The following is a 19435-nucleotide window of genomic DNA, read 5'->3' as shown; positions in this document are numbered from 1 at the left end:
ACAGTCCAGAGACATTAAAAGTTCATGAAAGCAAACCAAAACATTGGCAAACTATAATCATATGAAGCTCCAAGAATACTTTCGTGTGCCAAAAAAACAGTAAAAATGACTTCACCTTTGCATTGCATGACAGATCAGGGTGTGCATTCAGGGGCGGACTGGCCGTCTGGCAGACAAGGCAGTTTCCCGCTGGGCTGACGTAGTTTTTGGGCCGGGCTGATCATCTTCTTATAATCTGATTGGCCCATAAAATGCTTAGTAGCCTATCGTTTTATTCTGCCTAATTAACTGATGATACTGTGATCTGTGACAATCTGAAAGTAAGTTTTTTTTTCCGAACAGACCAGCCCATGTTACAGTACATAATCTGTAGCCAATTGGTTCTTTTCTTTATTGACATTGGGCTGACCCAATCACAAACTCCCATTTAGGGCTCTGAGTGAGCGTGCAAAGTCGGTGTGTATTTGTCAAAATAGTTGAGAGTCACGCCCATTTCACACTGCATGCGTGTGTATGGAGAGCAGAAACATCGCACAGGCGTTTGCCTTTTGCGTCTGCAGCGCACAGTGAATCGGCTGTTGCACAGATCAATCTATCCCTGTCTATTCTATCTAGTTACCTATCAGTCTGTATAAATACTTTTTATTTTTACTTTTCATCTGCACCAAGGCCCGCGGCAACTTCCTCCAATGCCGTTACTTTAACTGCACCTCTTTATTGTACAAATTATATAATCATAAAGAACTGTCAGCTGGCGTTTCTGTGTGGAGTTTGCATGTTCTCCCTGCGTTTGCTTGGGTTTTCTCCAGGTGCTCCGGTTTCCCCCACAGCCGAAAGACATGCGGTACAGGTGAATTGGGTAGGCTAAATTGTCCGTAGTGTATGAGTGTGTGTATGTGGATGTTTCCCAGAGATGGGTTGCGGCTGGAAGGGCATCCGCTGCGTAAAAACGTGCTGGATAAGTTGGCTCATTCTGCTGTGGCGACCCCGGATTAATAAAGGGACTAAGCTGACAAGAAAATGAATGAATGAATAAAGAACTGTATGCTTCTCAAGCTCTATGATGAGTGTCATTTATGTCTTTTAAGATGGACTCCGTCAGAAGACTATCGCATGAGATATCATGACATTTTGTTTAGGATTATCAGCATGATGTAGGCTTATATAGTTATAATAATATTTATACAATTTGGTTCTAATGATATTTATACATGATAAAACTAGTGTGGAACTTAAGCAAAACAAACACTAATTTTTTTTTTTTTTGTACAGTTAGTTGTAGTTCGAGCCCAGACAAATATTTGTTGCATTTTTAATCGTTTAAGTGCATTTGATTGACTATGTACAATCTTTAATCTATGATGTTTCATTGTTGAGTAAAAATGTTTTAAGGGTCTCTGACACATTGCTTTTATTATTTATCTTTAGTTTGTTAATCAACATTAACTGTGTGCATTAGCAGGCAGTTTTTGTTATGTTCATTATTTAATATAGGCGCCCTCAAAACACACAGCCACACACAAGATGGGCTTCCAGCGTGGATTATAATTTTATTATAATAATAAATAAAAAATTAAAGCTTTTAATTTGTCACCTCTCATTATTACCTTTATGGCTTTTGTGCTTTTATAGAATAGGAGTTGGTAAACATTATCAAGGGCGTGCACAGATGGGTAGTATTTTAATTGTATGTAATTGGCCGCTCTGGCATTTGTAATTGTTGCTCTGTTGACTCTAATGGCGTATATGCAGAAGCATGCAGAAGGACTTTTAATTTGTCAGTAATCTGGGTCAAGCACTTCCGGTGAACTGTATACTATTACAAAATTGGCGCGTTTAAGGTCTGATTTCTTTGAAAGTCAGCAATCTCCACTGGCTGAGTGATATCCGATATAAAGTGGGTCTCAGATTATACAAGAACTACTGCATTGAATTACATTTTCCCCCGCCATGTCTTTAAAATATGAACATTTATTTTAGCCCAGTATATTCAATGGAGTTCTACTAATACTGACGGGCGTGTGCATGTAAACAGCTTTTCAACTTGTTTTACGCTTGAGCAACTAAATGAAAGCCAAAGTCTATTTAACGGATTGTATTTTAATTACATTACAACATCGATGCTGTAAAAGGAACCGTGTAAAATGTAAAAAGTCACATTAACTGTTCACCGAAGGGTTTATCAGTATGGGAAGAAACACTAGCTCTGCATATACCCTATGGCAGTACTACGCACTGCCTGCAGTAAAGACACACCCTTTCAGCCTGACATGGATGAGAAGATATAGGTGAACAGTCATTCTTAAAGCTTTTTTGGAAAACAAAAGTGTTCTCGGAGCTTGGGATGATTACAGATGAACCACTGAAGTCACATATAAGGGTTTGACAGGGTTTGTTCCGGACTTTGAATGTCTGCGGACCATTGCTGTCTATGAAGGATGGGAGTGCTCTCGGAATTAATTGAAAATATCCTCATTTAAGTTCTGAAGATGAACAAAGGTCTCAGGCGATTGGAATTGTCATTTTTGGGCGAACTAACCTTTTAATCTGATGGCGTATGTAACTAGTTGCTCTGCTGTCAGCTGGCTGTGTTTCAGCATTAGGGTCAGTTCTATGACATTTGAGTAAATATGGGAAACGCAGTGACACATCTGTCTTTATGAATGGCAAGTTCCTATAATAAGACATGGCGTATGCATATAAATAGAACTGACTGCTAGGTTTGCCTCCTGCTTTAAATAGATAATCTTGGCCAAATCTAAATGTGTACGGATGAGAATGTAACTTCTGCATTTTCCTCTCTTGAGAAGTCTCCTCGACCTGTTGTAAGCCCAAGCAGCTGAAGTCACCGGAGTTCAGACTCTCTAAGCATGTCCCGGGCTTCTTTTTGAGATTGTCACAGCACACGCAGTTCACAAAAGTTAGTGTTTATTTCACCGTTTCCCCTAGACTCATCAATCTCCGGGCCTGATATGCGATTAAAAGAAGCGCTGATGACATTTCATCACCTCTGAAACTGGGAACTGCGGCTCTTGTGAGTGTGTGGCATTTGACAGATACCCGAAGCGCACTACTTGTTAGCCTGACTTCTAACCAGGTGCTCATATGGGTTTTTTGTCACTCGTGCACCAAAAACCCAGCCAGGTGGACAGACAGCCGCAGATTATTATGGGCTGTCGCCAGCGGCCTGGGGTTTCCCTGGAGACCATGTGACTGGTGTTGTTTTTTTTCTTCCCTCTCTTTTAGGAGTTGTGTTTATTATGGGATGTCAGAGCGGCCTGCTTATTAGTATTATGGGATGGCAGAGAGGGCGGGAGGGGGCAGTGTCTCCATAGCAACGCGGTTGCTAAGGGGGCAGGGACTAAGAAAGGGGAAGGCAGTGTATACTTGCTACTGTGTGTGAGGGGGAGATGAGTATTATGGTCTGTAGGTTGCGAGGTAACTATGCAGAGTTGAGTGAGTGTTGTAGGGAGGGGGCAGTGTGCCTGGGATTATTATGGGATGTCTCTACCCCCCCTGATTTCTTTGTGTGTACGAGGATGTTCGCTTCTGGTCACTGACGCTGGGGAAAGGGGAGAAGAGTGGACGACGTCTCCCAAAGATTTACACCTTTTCGGAGCTTGTTTTTTTATTTTTGTAGTGGTAGGTAGTAACCTGCAGATTTCGCGTCAGAATAAAAGCTGATCGTAGCGCCGACCATCTACACCTTGGACTGACCTGTAAGTCAATTCCTCCCACCCACTTCCAACCGCCCGCGTTAACGATATAACGTAGATATACAAATGTATGTTTTTGTTGAGTTTTTTCTTAATGTAGCTTAAAACAGAAAACAAACATACAAACGTAATATTACTGGTAACTGTTACTTACAACTGCTATACCTCGCGTCATAACGCGCCATATGGTGTTTGTCGGGGGCTTCGCCACCTCCGCGTGGTATTCTCATGGAGGAAAGTTTTAGGTTGACGAATATAACCAGAAACGACAGCAGATAAGCGCTTTAACTCAACTCATCCAGCCGGCTGCCATTTTCCCTGCAGCCGGATCACTTGACTCTGTTTGCTAGCTTTGCTAACTTGATTGACAGCTAAGTTGAGGCTTCCTTTGCTCGGACCGAACGAGAAAGTTTACGAAAAAAGCCGAAATTATACGACTACGTCAAACTCTTTTTAACACTGCACGCCGTGTGATGATGACATGCCAACATGTTTAATTGATTTCATTTAATCTAAACACAGTTAGCCTCCCGTGTCACTTGTTTCTCTCGGTGTTAACATGGGGTGCTGCTAAAGCCCATTACAAAATACTGTGGTCATTTCTGTTTTATTCAGCGTCCAAACGGGAAAATGTCGGGGAGTGAAGACGACCGGGACCGCTTTGAACCCATGGGAGACGGTAAGGCTGTCCAGAACAGAGTCCGGACCCTCATTAACCACATCATGTTATATAACCTTCCCAAAATGAGCCCAAACATGCAAATGAACTGCTGACTTGTCAACGTAGATCTGGACAAATGGCCGTTTCTGTGAGGAAGAGTATGGCGGATTGAATGTTTGTATGTTTTGTTTGTTTGAGCCTCCAAGCCACGTGTTACCGCATCGCAGTACCTATTAAGTACAATCTTTAGTTTATGAAGGAGCATCAGCATGCAGAAGTCACTTCCTGATTCACTGGCTTGTATTACAACCAGCACATTTAAACGAAGAGAAACCTATTTGATACTGTACTTAACTTATTAAAAGCGAAACTAGCTTGATTTTGTACCTTAGCAATCACACCGCGCGGAATATTGTTTAGCATAGTGTGTCGAACCCATTTGTTTTGCTTTTCCTCTCCTGGCTGCCCTCAGTAATGGCGCTGGTATTGCAGCCTATCAGCAGAGAGCTTATAATAAATGAATGATTTCAAAAGCAAGAGCCTTATGCCCTAGTTTCACAGCTGCTAACATATTTGGACAGTTGGGTACATCTTAAGGCAGGAAGGCATGAAAGTGATGTATTCTGAAGACTAAACTGTTGTAATGGCTAGAAGTTCATCTATTAAAGTCATTAATTGCATTTAGTTCTTAGTCCTTAAGAAAATAATTAGGATTTCACATATTCCAGTCTTATGCATAATATAATATTCTCTGCTTGGGAAGGATAGGACAGACATGCAATCAAAAGAAAGAGGATTGTGCAGCTTTTAATTTTTCATGTATGATTCATTCACGTCTGTGTTTTGAACAGATATCGAAGAACAAATATCAGAAACAGATACTCCCAAATCCAAAAAGAAGAAGAAAGCAAAGAAGAGTCGTGAAAGCAGGACTAGCAAACGACAGAAAGTCATCAGAGAGGTGACACGCAAACACAACATACACAAGGACACGTTTGATTGAACAGTGACATAGTTTCAGCATTATTCAGATATAATTACTGTTCTTTTCAATTATCTATTGATCAAAAATGTATCGCTGAGTTTTCACTGCAGCTGTTTTCATTGTTAAAGGGCCATGAAACCCCCTCTGTTTTAGCAGGGTATTTTCACACCTCTAGTTTAAAAACGTCAGCAAAGTGGGTGAGTCCAGCTTTGTTTAGGTGGGAGTGGCGAAAGAGGAAAAGGTTTGCATGAAAAGAGGAGTTTGATTACATGCACTACAGCAGCCACACAGACGCAGGGAAGATAGACCAGGGGCCTGTTTCAGTAAGGAGGTTCAAACAACTCAGAGTTTAAACTTGAACTCTGAGTTGATTTACCGAGATATTAAAAACTCTGAGTTTTCGGTTTCAGAACAGCTGATCTGAGTTGGGTCAATCAACTTCGAGTAGACCAACTCAGAGTTAAGCGCGCACACCGTGACTATAAAAAGGCATTATCAGTGGAGCGCAGACATTACGAGTGACTATGGCAATATCTTATAAAAGAGATCAGCATTTCTTTCTCCAGCTGAACTTGATGTTCTCATGCAAAGTTATAGCAAATATGAGTGTATATATTTGAAAAGAAGCAGCCATCAACCAGTTAGCGTGGGAAAACAGCTGCTCAAGATAATGCCTAATTTAACTTTTTAGGTATTTAAATATTTAAGTATAATAAAATAAGTAATGTAATTTGTGAAGTTTATATATTTTTTTCTAAACTTTCTTTTATACATTTATTAGTTTTAAATGATTTAACAGTGCACTTGTGTGTCTGTCTTTTTTATTGATCAAGTGATAGAGGTTAATATAACATTTAGAAGGTAAGCAGTACTAAAAATAATTTTTAGAAAGAATAATAATCCCATTAATCTAGTTACAGTGCATATCGAAGGTGAATTCAATTTAATTATTTATTAAAAAAGCATAAGCCATTCTAGTACAGTTCTTCTGTGTGTGACTAAAATGTAGGCAATAGCTATGTTTCCATCCAAATATATTACATAAATTTATGTGCAAAACTGGAATATTGCATAAAAGATGCGAATAAAATTCCATCCAACGAGTCAAAGAGAAAAAAATTGTCACTTCCTGATTTAACTGGCACCAAATATCAACAGTAAAAACAGAATTTACTGTGGTAGAAGAAGCTGCGTCAATTAATTCTTTATTTAGCCTAATTAATGTACTTGTGCCTCGATGTCAGAAGACAATGCTGAAACACAATGAACACGTGGGGGCGTCTGAAGCCATGAGACGCGGAGACTCTTGACACGCACCAAACGTTCGGAGGTAATTAATAATATACACTAATACTGAAACAGTAAAGGCATTTTAGAATGACTAAAACAATATTTAAGACGTGTTACAGTGTTCTCAGCCTCCATTTACACACATTTTCATTATCATATGATTATGATCTTTTTTTTAATGTACATACTGTAATTTGTTCAGTAAAAGTGTTTCCATCGTAGTTTATGCGCACATTTTCTATCGAATAAAAGTTTATCCTACTCAGTTATGCGCGTTTTTTATGCATATTTTAAAAAGTTATGTGCATCATGACGTTTCTATCAATCGTTTTTATGCACGTATCCAAAATGAGCATTAAAATAGGTGGGTGGAAACGTAAGGCTAAGGCGAGAAATACCGCTTCATCTTAAAAAAAAGGGGAGGAGACAGACAGAAACTCTGAGTTTAGAGAATAAAACCTGCTTCTGACCAGGTTAGATTCACAGAGTAAGTTACCACAGTAACTGACTCTGAGTTAAAGTTACCTTTCTTTCAGAAACAGGCTTGACTTACCCTGCTTTCTCGAGTTTAACAAACCTGCCATTTTGAAACGGAAAACCCAGAGTTTCTCTCATTTCAGAGTTAAAATACTCTGAGTTTTCAGTTAACCTCCTTTCTGAAACAGGCCCCAGGGGTGTCCAAACTTGGTCTTGGAGGGCCGTTGTCCTACAAAGTTTAGTTCCAACCTCAATCAGACACACCTGGGCTAGCTAATCAAGCTCTTACTAGGCTTTCTAAAAACATCCTTGAAGGTGTGTTGAGGCAAGTTGGAGTTAAATCTGCAGGACACTGGCCCTCCAGGACTGAGTTTGGACACCCCTGAGATAGTGATTCACAGAGCAGCATTTATTTTACAGTGTATATGAGAGCTATGCAAAGGATTTTCAGTCCATAATATTGTAGTGATATTACTTTACCTGAAAGAGTACTGCTGACGATCTTATACACTTTGCCATCTGAATAAGCAAAGAGCATTGATCACACACTTACCAAATTTGTAGAGACTGGACACTCAACACAAACTAGAACCGGGCCTTTTTTTTAACCTGGTCTCCTTTTTAAGAAGGCGACTGTCAAATTCGAATTTTACCATTCCTATTAAATTCGAAAAAAGCCCTCGTAGAAAAATGTTCTTTACAAACATTTTTTTTACATGTTAGCAGACCACTATAATCCAGCTTTTTGGGTCCACACATGAGCTGTGCTCTCATTGCGGGGAAATAGAAACAAAACCTTTGTTGCAGCACATTTATAAATGCAACACTGATGACCCATTTCTCCGAACAATTCTTCTAGTACTTTGAATTACAGTTAGCAACACATTATGCATATTAATGAAGTTGCATCTCGTTCACAGTAGAGCATGCTGTTATGAAAACTCAATGACGTCACTTTTGTAACTTTTTTTAAACCGGAAGAACGAATTTGCTTTAGACTGCACAAAAACAACAAATTTTCGTGTCCTAATAGTGTTTTTACCTATGTGGGACTTGTATATGGCTGTATATGACAGCATTAAAAAAAGTTTTTTACTGTTTTGTAACTATCTTAAAGAGATACATTACTCAACTTAATATTTACTCACGCTCAAGCGGTTCCAAAGCTTTAAGAGATTCCTGTTTTCTGTTGAACACAAAATAAGATATTTTAAAGAATATTAGAAACCAGTATCCACTCACTTGCATAGTAGGAAAAACAAATAATATGAAGTCAGTGTTTACAGGTTTCCAGCATTTGTTAAGATAAATAAAATGCTTTTGTGTTCATAGAAGAAAGAAAATATTTTTAAAACATTTTTTCTCTATTTCAAATAAACTCATTCTTGCTCAGATTAAAAACCCACAAAATTAATCAAATAGTTGAATTAATCATTTGGCATTACTGTCCCTATTAAACATGTTGACAAAAGCAGAAACCATTAGCTGGTCCCTCAACAAATCTGGTATTCTTTCCTTCTCCTTTTGGTGGATTCGTGGTCTAGGAAATCGCTGTCAGCTCTCCTGAAGTCATGGAAGCAATTCGCATGGCTGAAGGTGAGGAAGAGGAGGACAGAGTGATGCGATCTGAGAGCGAAGGAAGTGACTACGCCCCGAGCAAGAAAAAGAAAAAGAGATCCAGCTCATCCAAGGACAGGAAGAAAGGTTCAGCAGGAGAAAAGGCTGGTGGCTCTGGAGGAAAAAGCAAACGTAAGGAACCAGAGCCAGAGGAGGAGGATGATGATGACGATGATGATGGACAGGTTAGTGAATACTAGTCTTTGGTCTTTGTTAAGCTTTGACTTGGGATTCAAACCTTGGCACAAAAAAAACATAACTACAGATTAAATGGCGCAAATGTATTTACACATGATTAAAAAAACTATTTACTCATTATACATTGCACTTTTTGTGACTTATGCTGACTATGAGTGTTACTTATTCCTAGAATAATGACGCTTTCACCAGCTACAGTTTTGACATAACAAACGCAGATTTTTTTTATTGGCAACAAAATTAAATCCTTTTTAATGTTTATTAACATATTTATGATCAATTTTATATAATTTAAATACATGGTTCATCCAGAAATTAAAATGAACTCACCCTAACAATGTATTTGTGTTCTCACTTGGACACAAAACAAAACATTTTGAAAAAAGCTGAAAATCTGTAATCATTGTCTTCCATAGTACTTGTTTTTCTTACTATGGAAGTCAGTGGTTATATGATTTTAGCATGGTTTATAACATATCCTTTTATAACAAGCAAAGCGTAAGTAAATGATGATATATCTTAATTTTTTGTGAACTATCCCTTTAATGCATATCTAAAGATTAAGTATTTTACTGACTATTAACAAAGTCCCTTTTAGACAAATAATTTCACACAGCGGCCATCTTTGAAACACCTCTCGGGCAGTATGGTCGGGCATTCTGTTTGAATGGGAAAACATCAAATTCTTCAAAACTGCTTGCCAAGCTTATGATTGAATTTCATATTAGGAATCCTCAATAAAATTAAACAATTGTCTTAATTTTTATTTCTAAACGTTAGAATCACACAAAATCTGCAGAAATGTCTGGTCAGAGCCCCTCCCCCAGAAAATCATCAGTCTATAGCGATCAATGATTGGTTTCTCTACTAGAAGGCGGGCTTTATTCACCATATAGCCATCGATGATTGGCTCTTGTGCTAAAAGGCCAACTTTATTCACAGTATTGGTTTTACACTTTTCCACATTCAAAATGATACGAGTGACATGTCTTGTGTAATCTATAGTCTTTGCCATTAAGCACTGTACTGAATATTAAAAATTGTACTGACCCCAATTGAGTAGCAGTGTATACTAGTCAGTTAATGTCATTCTGCATTAAAGTTTTTGGTCAAATGATTGATATTTATATTTGTTCACCTTCGGATAGTTGCGTTTAGCTGTCATCCTCTGTCCTTTTTTTCACAGGAGCCCAAATCTTCCTCTCAGCTATTAGCAGACTGGGGAATGAAAGACATCGACTACACCTTTACCCAGGAGGACTACAACTCTCTCACCAATTACAAAGCTTTCAGTCAGTTTGTCAGGTAGAGCAGTGCCTCTTCCACATCTCATGTTTTATTTTGTCCCATTTCAATTATCGCCTCATCCATCCTATATGCTATGTAGTGACTGATCTAAGATGTCTTATTTTTTCCACTCATGTTTAGGCCTCTAATTGCTGCTAAGAACCCTAAGATCGCTGTGTCAAAGATGATGATGGTTTTGGGAGCTAAGTGGCGGGAGTTCAGCACTAATAATCCAATGCGAGGCTCAGCGAGTGCCAATGCAGCCCTGGCAGCTGCCAATGTAGCTGCTGCAGTGGAAAGTATGGTGACCAAGGTGGATGCAGGAGGAGGAGGAGGACCGGCATTAGCCACAGCCCCGCCCACGACAACAGCAGCTCCTGTCGCTGCCCCACCCCCACCCCAGCAGCCCCCAGCAGTCCCACTGCGGAAAGCCAAGACCAAAGAGGGCAAAGGTCAGAGGAGAAGAGCAGAGAATGTGGATAAATGATGAACAGAGCACAGAATAATTTTTGAGGCCAAAAGTGTGATTATGTTATTTTTTACTTTGTGTTTGCTCCAGGCCCAAATGCACGTAGAAAGACCAAGCCTACCCCAAAGCCCCAGGACAAAAAGTCTAAAGCAAAGAAAGTGGCACCCCTCAAGATTAAACTGGGCAATTTTAAGAGAAAGCGTTCATCTGTATGTATATTTTCTCTGTATATTCTTTTGTTACTGCAACATAATTAGCACTATTGCTGAGTTAAACAGTATCATCAAAGTTTAAAAAAAGTATTATATGATATAAATGTTATATAATTATTATTTATATAATAAAATATTATTGTATAAACTATTTAGTATGTTATATTGGTATATTTTTAATTCAATTCATGTTCATTTCTATAGCAATTTTACAATGTAGATTGTGTCAAAGCAGCTTAACATAGAAGTTCTAGTAACTTGAAACTGTCAGTCCAGTTTTTAAAGTTGATGTTCAGTTCTGTGTGCTTTAAATGTCACTGCTGAAAGTCCAAACACGGAAGAGCAAATCCATTGATGCGCAGCTTCTAAACCAAGCATGACATTGGCAACTTTGACACAGTTTTATCAATTAATACTTTTGCAGTGATTCATTAATGGATCAAATGTATAAAAGAATTTCAACATTTATTATAAGCAAGTTCATCAAGGGAACGTATTTCAAATAACATTTGATAGATATTGTTATACATTTTGCATAGTTATTAATGGTAAATTCTGCTGAAGGGCAGTTAACATGTATTAAATCATGCATTTGTTTCTTCTCTCTATGGCTAACATTTTTTGTACCACTTACCCATGGTTTCTTCATTTAGAGCGGTGAGGAGGATGATGGCGAGAGCGATTTTGACAGTTTTTCTGTAAGCGATGGATCCAACAGTCGAAGCAGCCGCTCCAAGAATAAGAAGGCCAAGAGCTCCAAAAAGAAGAAGAAAAGTAAGTCAAAACACAGATTTCACACACTATAATAAACTACTATACTAGATTGATAACTTTACAGCCGTATATATTGATTGATATAATTCGTCTTTCTCTCTCACAGTGGATGAGGATGCTGACGGCTATGAAACAGATCATCAGGATTACTGTGAGGTTTGCCAGCAGGGCGGTGAGATCATTCTGTGTGACACCTGTCCCAGAGCCTATCACATGGTCTGTCTGGATCCTGACATGGAGAGGGCACCAGAGGGTACCTGGAGCTGCCCCCACTGCGTATGTTCATGCAAATATGTCTTTTCCTTCAGCTGCTTTAGGGTCATCGAGTAAAATCTGTATTCTTTGCATGCGCACTATATTTCTACATTCCATTGTTATTTAATGACTAAAGTTTCTGTTGATGATGCATTATTTATGTCTCTCTCTCAGGAGAAGGAGGGCATTCAATGGGAGGCCCGCGAGGAGAGTTCTGAGGGCGAGGAGGAGAACGATGATGGAAGGAGGGATGATGGAGATGTGGAGGAGGAGGACGATCACCATATGGAGTTTTGCCGTGTGTGCAAGGATGGAGGAGAGCTGCTTTGCTGTGACACATGTCCCTCGTCCTACCACTTGCACTGTCTCAATCCGCCCCTGCCAGACATCCCCAATGGAGAGTGGATTTGCCCACGCTGCCTGGTGAGAGAGTTTTTGAATTTAGATTTTTTTTTAGAGGTGCCGGTATGTTTAGAATTTACCCTTAATAATTGCAAATTCCAAATTAACTTTAAAGAATTAAACTACAGTATTTTTCTGGAAAAAATGTCTGATCATATCTAAAATTGTCTAAAATTGTGTCTGGTCATATCTGACTTTAAATGTTAAAGCTGGGTTGTGGGGAAAACTTCAAGTTGTTCATAAGTTGCATTCAAGTGTTTGAGTCACATTTTCTAATAATAATTTAATAATAACTAAGCAATAAAGTTAAACAAATATTGCCAAACTTTTTCTTACCACAACAGATATTTAAAATGTTACAATATTGAAACATTTAACTGGAATATAAAATATTAAATAGATATGTTAGTGGGATTCATTATAAACAACATTTGCTACAAATGCAAAAGCATTTATAAATAAAGCATGAGTAATTTTTTTAAAGTAAAACTGAAACTCTCTGAGTGAAAAAAGAAGTACAGGGTGTCTGCAGGGTCTTAATTTTCAAAATTTTAGACCTTAAGTTTTTAAATTGACAAATTGTATGTTGTAGGTTTTTAAGCATTGTAAAGACATCTTCATTTTGCCCTGTTTATGTGAAGTTACCCAATCGGGCGGACCAATCGCCAATAATCCATCTCAATAAAATTTTGAACAAAAGCTAAATATATTAAATATTTACCAGTATTGTGAAATTGTCTCCCTTGCAAAAACATTTGTGTAAAAGTTCGCCATGTATTTTAGACATTGTTGTGCATAACCTAAATTTAGTTTATTAAAGTTGTTTTTATTTTAACAAGTACATATTTAAATTAGATCATTTAACTAGTCCTATTTACAAAATGTTGTTAAGAAACAACTAAATATTTAAATAGTTTTCATGAGGTAAGTTAAAATCTTTTTTTTTTTTTTTTTTTTTTTTTTTTTTTTTTTTTTTTTTTGAACTCAACCATTCCATCCTTAGTGTTTAGCCCTGTATATGTGTAAAATTTCCTTCATAATGGTCTTAAAAATTCTTAAATTTAACTTGGTAAAACTTGCAGAAACACTGCTCTCATTCTCCATCAATAAAGTGTATGTATGTCTTTGTGCATGTTTTGTTTGCGTATTATTAATTGCATTATATCAGCTGCCTGGAAATATTAAATTGCAGCATGTTTGAAAATGTATACATTTTATTGAACATAATTTATCTAAATGAACATGCATTGTATAGTTCAGTTCTGCAGAGCATTCAGAATATAATGCTTCTATATGATTTCTCAGAGTCCTCCACTGAAGGGCAAAGTCCAGAAAGTTCTGACCTGGCGCTGGGGTGAAGCACCTCCACCCATGCCCGTGCCCCGCCCTGCAGACCTTCCAGCTGAGGCTCCAGATCCTCCCCCTATGATTGGTCGGAAGGAGAGAGAGTTCTTTGTAAAGTGGTGCAACAAGTCATATTGGCACTGTTCTTGGGTCCAAGAATTACAGGTAATACACATTATTTATAATGCACATGTTTTCTTGTAAGTAGGGATGCAAGATTATGCAAGGAGGGGCATTGATTCTATATAATTTTGTTTAATTGAATGTGAAGTGAAACATTTATTGGGTAAGAAATTGGAAAAATAAAAGCTGCACTGATAAAATATCCAGTATTGGTTTCAGAAATTATTAATTGTTGATTCTAGCACTGTTATTCTGTGTCCTGCTTTAAATATTACTTTTGTTTCAATAAGTTTGCATACTGTAACTATCCACTCTTCCAGCTACACATATCTTTCTGTTTCTCGTCACAGTTGGAGCTGAACTGTCAGGTAATGTTCCGTAACTACCAGCGAAAGACAGATATGGAGGAGCCCCCCAATCTAGAGATGGGTGCTGAGGGAGACGAGGATAAGAGCTGTAAAAGGAAGAATAAAGATCCCTTCTATGCCCGTATGGAGGACAAGTATGGACGCTTTGGCGTAAAGATAGAGTGGCTCTTCATTCACCGCATCTTAAATCACAGGTGAGAGGATTCAGACACCAAAGCCTCTTGAAGCACAATATCTGCTGAACTATTTGGACATAAACTTGTCTTGTTCTCTCTGGCAGTGTGGATAAAAAGAACAATGTTCACTATCTGATCAAATGGAGAGATCTGCCGTATGATCAGTCAACCTGGGAGTCCGAAGACATGGATGTACCAGACTTTGAAACATACAAGCAACATTACTGGAACCACAGGTACATGCATAGAGAATTAAACACTATGAAACAGCAATGCAGTACAGTTATAATTCAATAAGCATCTCTTTATTCTTTTATTATCAGGGAGCTGATGCTCGGAGAAGAGGGCAGACCAGGTAAAAAGATGAAGAAGGTGAAAGTGAGGAAGACGGAGAGGCCTCCTGCCAATCCTGTGGTTGATGTAAGAAATGTTATAATCACTTAGATTCAGCTTCTGTCCTTATTGATTATTAACTTAAATTAAACTATATCGCTAAATATATTTGTCTATTACATTTTGCATTACATATCAGCAACTTGATTATTTAATAATTCTTTAATAATAAGCTTGTGATTTTGAACTGGTTAAAATAGATTGATAATATATTTTGTTGATTATGATAAAATGAGTTTATTATTTTAAGAATGGATTAACTGTTTGAAATCAATTAATCAAATAAAAAAATTAATATTTTGTCTTCTATTTTCAGCCCACTATAAAGTTTGACAGGCAGCCGGATTATCTGGACTCCACCGGCGGTACGCTTCACCCATACCAGCTGGAGGGTTTGAACTGGCTGCGTTTTTCTTGGGCTCAGGGCACAGACACCATTTTGGCAGATGAAATGGGTCTTGGAAAGACCGTTCAGACGGCTGTCTTCCTCTACTCTCTTTACAAAGAGGTGTGTTTTTAAAGAATATTTTAACTGCGCTTTTGGGACTCTTGTTATTGCTATTAGAGTAACTCTTTTGCTCACCAATGCTGCATTTATTTGATCAATACATTAAAATTGTAGCATCAAAAGAGCTTTCAGCAGCCATTACTCTTTTTCTAAAGTGTTGCATGACACTTCAGATGTGTTCCTTATTATTTTGAAAACTTTCTTTAGTTATAGAAAGTTTAAAAGCTTTTTTTAACAAATCTATTACTTTGACTTTTCATGTTTATTGCATCTTTGGTAAATAAAAATATTACTTTCAAAGAAAAGATTATAATCATGATCTTCAAAGGTAGTGAAATAATTTTATTTTTATTGTAGTTTAATTATTTTTTCAGATATAAAAAAAATCATAAAAGATATAAAAACCTCATCATTTTTATATATAAGTATAAATGGTACAAATTGGTAAAAATTGGGCTTAAAGGGTTATAATGCAGTGCATTCTGTAATTTCTCTTTCAGGGTCACTCGAAGGGTCCGTTCCTGGTCAGTGCACCCCTGTCCACCATTATTAACTGGGAGAGGGAGTTCGAGATGTGGGCTCCTGACATGTACGTGGTCACTTATGTGGGTGATAAAGACAGCAGAGCGGTCATACGAGAGAATGAATTCACCTTTGAGGACAATGCCATCCGCGGTGGGAAGAAAGCCTCCAAAATGAAGGTATGAAGGCCAGATAAAAGGAGGGCTCTTATGAGTCGTTAAAGCAGTGTATTCGGCTTACACCAGTGTGGGATGTAGTTTGTAGGTGTGCTCCCTTGTTTTCAACTGTGTTTTATGTGATGTTTCTCAATCTCTCAAACTATACAGAAAGAGGCTGCTGTGAAGTTTCATGTGCTGCTGACATCCTATGAGCTCATCACCATCGATCAAGCCATCCTGGGCTCTATTGACTGGGCCTGTCTTGTGGTAGATGAAGCACACAGACTGAAAAATAACCAGTCAAAGGTAAGATCCTTGTGTCAGACCATTGACACACAAAAACACGTACTGCTTAAAGGGCTTGTAACATTTTGTCATCAATTACTCATTATTTACCCTGATGTCATTCTAAGGCTGTATTACCTTGTTTTTCGTTCTTGAAAGACAAAGAATTTTGATTAATCAAGTGATTGTTGTTTTTATATAGCTTTCAGTTTTTCTGAAAAGCATCAAAAAAAAAATCCATTTGAGTCTGTGCTATTCTCATTCTGAATGTTTTATTTGAAAAACAAACCAAAATTTAAACCATTGTTTACCGTAAATCATGACATTGTCTCTAGCTCACATGATAACATATAAAAAACTATGAACTACATATTATTAATTCATAAATCTCTCTGATTTAGTTCTTTAGTGATCCAAATGCTTTAACTACTTGCCTTTAACTTTTTTCCCTCACTTTAAAGCTATCAGACTAGTTTAGAATACTCAGAAGCTCTTGTGCTCTGTTTTTATGGTTTTGAATGCTTGTTGAAGAAAATCAATTATAGGTTTGAAGCACTATGAAAGTGAATTAATGATTTAACTCCATCAATACTGTACTAAAAAGTCTTTGATGTCAAAGTAACACATTTTTTCCCCTTTTTCTTTTTCTTACAGTTCTTCCGTGTGTTGAATAACTACCCTCTTCAGCATAAGCTGCTGTTGACCGGCACACCTTTACAGAACAACTTGGAGGAGCTCTTCCATCTGCTCAACTTTCTCACACCTGAGAGGTTCAAGTAAGTGTGAAATTGATAAGTGAGGGGATATCTCTGTACCCTCAGGATTTTGGTATGTTGTTAAGTGTTAAAGTTGTGTGTTTCAGTAATCTGGAAGGTTTCCTGGAAGAGTTTGCTGACATTGCTAAAGAGGACCAAATTAAGAAACTGCATGACATGTTGGGTCCACACATGCTTCGAAGACTCAAAGCAGATGTCTTCAAGCACATGCCCTCAAAAACTGAACTCATCGTGCGTGTGGAGCTCAGTCCCATGCAGAAGTATGATACATATTAAGCATTTTCTGATAATGGACATTTATAAAATCATTCAGACTCATTTGCGCCACCTGCTGGACAGCCTCTGTTATTCACAGCTTGTTTTTTTTAACTGTATTAGTGACAGATGAATAATTTTGAATTTTCAGTCTGTATAAATTAACGTTTGATAGGACAGCTAATGCATTTTCATTAAATTTGTTAAGTGTTTTTGACGATAATAGCCACTGATTTGATCTTCCTGTTTTTCTGCAACAGGAAGTACTATAAGTACATCCTGACACGCAACTTTGAAGCTCTGAACACCCGTGGTGGAGGAAATCAGGTGTCTCTGCTCAATGTGGTTATGGACCTGAAGAAGTGCTGTAACCACCCCTACCTCTTTCCCACAGCTGCTACTGTAAGATTCCACCCTCTCTCTTGACTAGGACTGTACCATTTTGGGGGAGCTGAAGCTCTTAGTTTTTTAAATGAACAACAATGCTACTTTCAGCTGATCTTTAAAAGGATGTGATTTTTGCAGGAAGCTCCTAAAATGCCCAATGGCATGTATGATGGCAGTGCCCTCACAAAGGCTTCTGGGAAACTGATGCTTCTGTTTAAGATGCTGAAAAAACTGAAGGAGGGCGGACACAGAGTTCTTATATTCTCACAGGTACGCACAAGAGCAATGCATAAAATACAGATGCTTAACTATATACTTATGTATGCTTTATAAATGGATGTAGATGACAAAAATGTTGGATCTGCTGGAAGACTTTTTGGAGAATGAAGGATACAAGTATGAAAGAATAGATGGAGGAGTGACTGGAGGAATGAGACAAGAAGCCATTGACCGATTTAATGGTGAGGGGAAAATTCCACACATTTTTACAAATGATGCATTATGCATGCAATGCTATGACTAAACCTGAATTTTTGCTCTTGCTGCAGCTCCTGGTGCTCCCCAGTTTGTCTTTCTCCTGTCTACCAGAGCAGGAGGTTTGGGTATCAATTTGGCAACTGCTGACACTGTCATCATCTACGACTCTGACTGGAACCCGCATAATGACATCCAGGTAGTGGCGAACATCAAATATCTTATCTCAAAGTTGAAACACCTGCACTTCTGTGAGAATGAATGAACGAACTCCTGATTTTTGATTTATTAAATTTTTTGTAGGCATTTAGCAGGGCACATCGTATTGGTCAGAACAAGAAGGTGATGATCTATCGATTTGTCACTAAAGCGTCTGTAGAGGAGAGAATTACACAGGTGAGAAATTAAGCAGTTGTTTTGAACCCCAGAAAAATCCATGTTGATAAAAGGGCTGGCAATAAAACATTTCTCCTTTTTTTGTTTTTTTAGGTGGCAAAGAAGAAGATGATGTTGACCCATCTGGTGGTGCGACCTGGTCTGGGCTCCAAGGCAGGATCCATGTCCAAACAAGAGTTGGATGACATCTTGAAGTTTGGCACAGAGCAGCTTTTCAAAGACGAACTTGGAGAGGGTGAGAAAAATATTGAAGGATTTATCTTGTAGGCATGACCTTTATTTGCAGTCAGAAAGTAGACAATTGACAAAACTGTTATGCTATTTAATTGCAGTCAAACTTGCAACTGTATGTTACAGATGTTCAGCTTTTAGTTAAAGGGATGGTTCATCCAAAAATGAAAATTACCTCCTCGTTTATTCTCCCTGATGTGGCTTTAAATCTTCCATGAGTTTCTTTTTTTGTTGAACACAAAAGAAGGTATTTTGAAGAATGCTAGTTGCTGGCACCTATCATCTTTCATAGTTGGAAAAAAAACAATGGGTGCAGTTTTTAGAATATCTTCATTTGTAATTGCAAAAAACTTTTTTGAAGAAGTGAAAGGTAAGAAAAGGATGACAATTTTCTTTTTTTGGTGAACTGTCTCTTTATTGCTGTGTTCACACGAGACATAAAATGCTTGAATGAATTGTAGGTCTGATTTATACTACTGCATCAAGTGCATGTATGCTCTGGCGCAGCCTGCATGTGGCCGCATAGCCCCAGCCATGGCTGTCACTGAGGCGCACGTCTTAAAAAATGTAACAACATGTCCTAATGAAGCGTAGTGCATGCTATGGGATTGGTCAGCTTGGTAGCGGTGAGGAGTCTTGGCGGGACTGAGAGCTGCGCGAACCCATTGGAGCAATTGTTTACAAGTGTCGAGTCCA

At 38.1% G+C, this 19435-nt stretch overlaps 1 protein-coding gene across 4 annotated transcripts in view; it reads left to right on the top strand.

Moving 5' to 3' along the window:
* The first annotated feature begins 3527 nt into the window (after positions 1-3527).
* chd4b (chromodomain helicase DNA binding protein 4b) overlaps positions 3528-19435 on the top strand; it is a 28377-nt gene continuing 12469 nt past the window's right edge. For 2 of the 4 annotated variants that reach the window (XM_021466939.2, XM_021466938.2), the window contains exons 1-25: positions 3528-3719; positions 4332-4395; positions 5229-5338; positions 8674-8931; positions 10131-10249; positions 10373-10683; positions 10791-10909; positions 11566-11686; positions 11793-11962; positions 12116-12364; positions 13649-13852; positions 14161-14372; positions 14459-14590; positions 14678-14774; positions 15064-15255; positions 15756-15956; positions 16104-16241; positions 16875-16996; positions 17083-17256; positions 17512-17653; positions 17777-17908; positions 17982-18099; positions 18187-18311; positions 18416-18508; positions 18602-18743. In XM_021466939.2, coding sequence (XP_021322614.1) covers positions 4347-4395; positions 5229-5338; positions 8674-8931; positions 10131-10249; positions 10373-10683; positions 10791-10909; positions 11566-11686; positions 11793-11962; positions 12116-12364; positions 13649-13852; positions 14161-14372; positions 14459-14590; positions 14678-14774; positions 15064-15255; positions 15756-15956; positions 16104-16241; positions 16875-16996; positions 17083-17256; positions 17512-17653; positions 17777-17908; positions 17982-18099; positions 18187-18311; positions 18416-18508; positions 18602-18743 — 3730 coding nt within the window. In that variant the 5' untranslated portion in view covers positions 3528-3719; positions 4332-4346. The remainder of the gene's footprint in view (positions 3720-4331; positions 4396-5228; positions 5339-8673; positions 8932-10130; positions 10250-10372; positions 10684-10790; positions 10910-11565; positions 11687-11792; positions 11963-12115; positions 12365-13648; positions 13853-14160; positions 14373-14458; positions 14591-14677; positions 14775-15063; positions 15256-15755; positions 15957-16103; positions 16242-16874; positions 16997-17082; positions 17257-17511; positions 17654-17776; positions 17909-17981; positions 18100-18186; positions 18312-18415; positions 18509-18601; positions 18744-19435) is intronic. The other 2 variants (XM_073926146.1, XM_073926145.1) reach the window with 1 other exon arrangement.

Source organism: Danio rerio, chromosome 16 (assembly GCF_049306965.1).
Source record: "Danio rerio strain Tuebingen ecotype United States chromosome 16, GRCz12tu, whole genome shotgun sequence".
Classification (NCBI taxonomy): domain Eukaryota; kingdom Metazoa; phylum Chordata; class Actinopteri; order Cypriniformes; family Danionidae; genus Danio; species Danio rerio.
The sequence above is the reverse complement of the archived record's forward strand: the minus strand, read 5'-3'. Positions and strand labels throughout refer to the sequence as shown.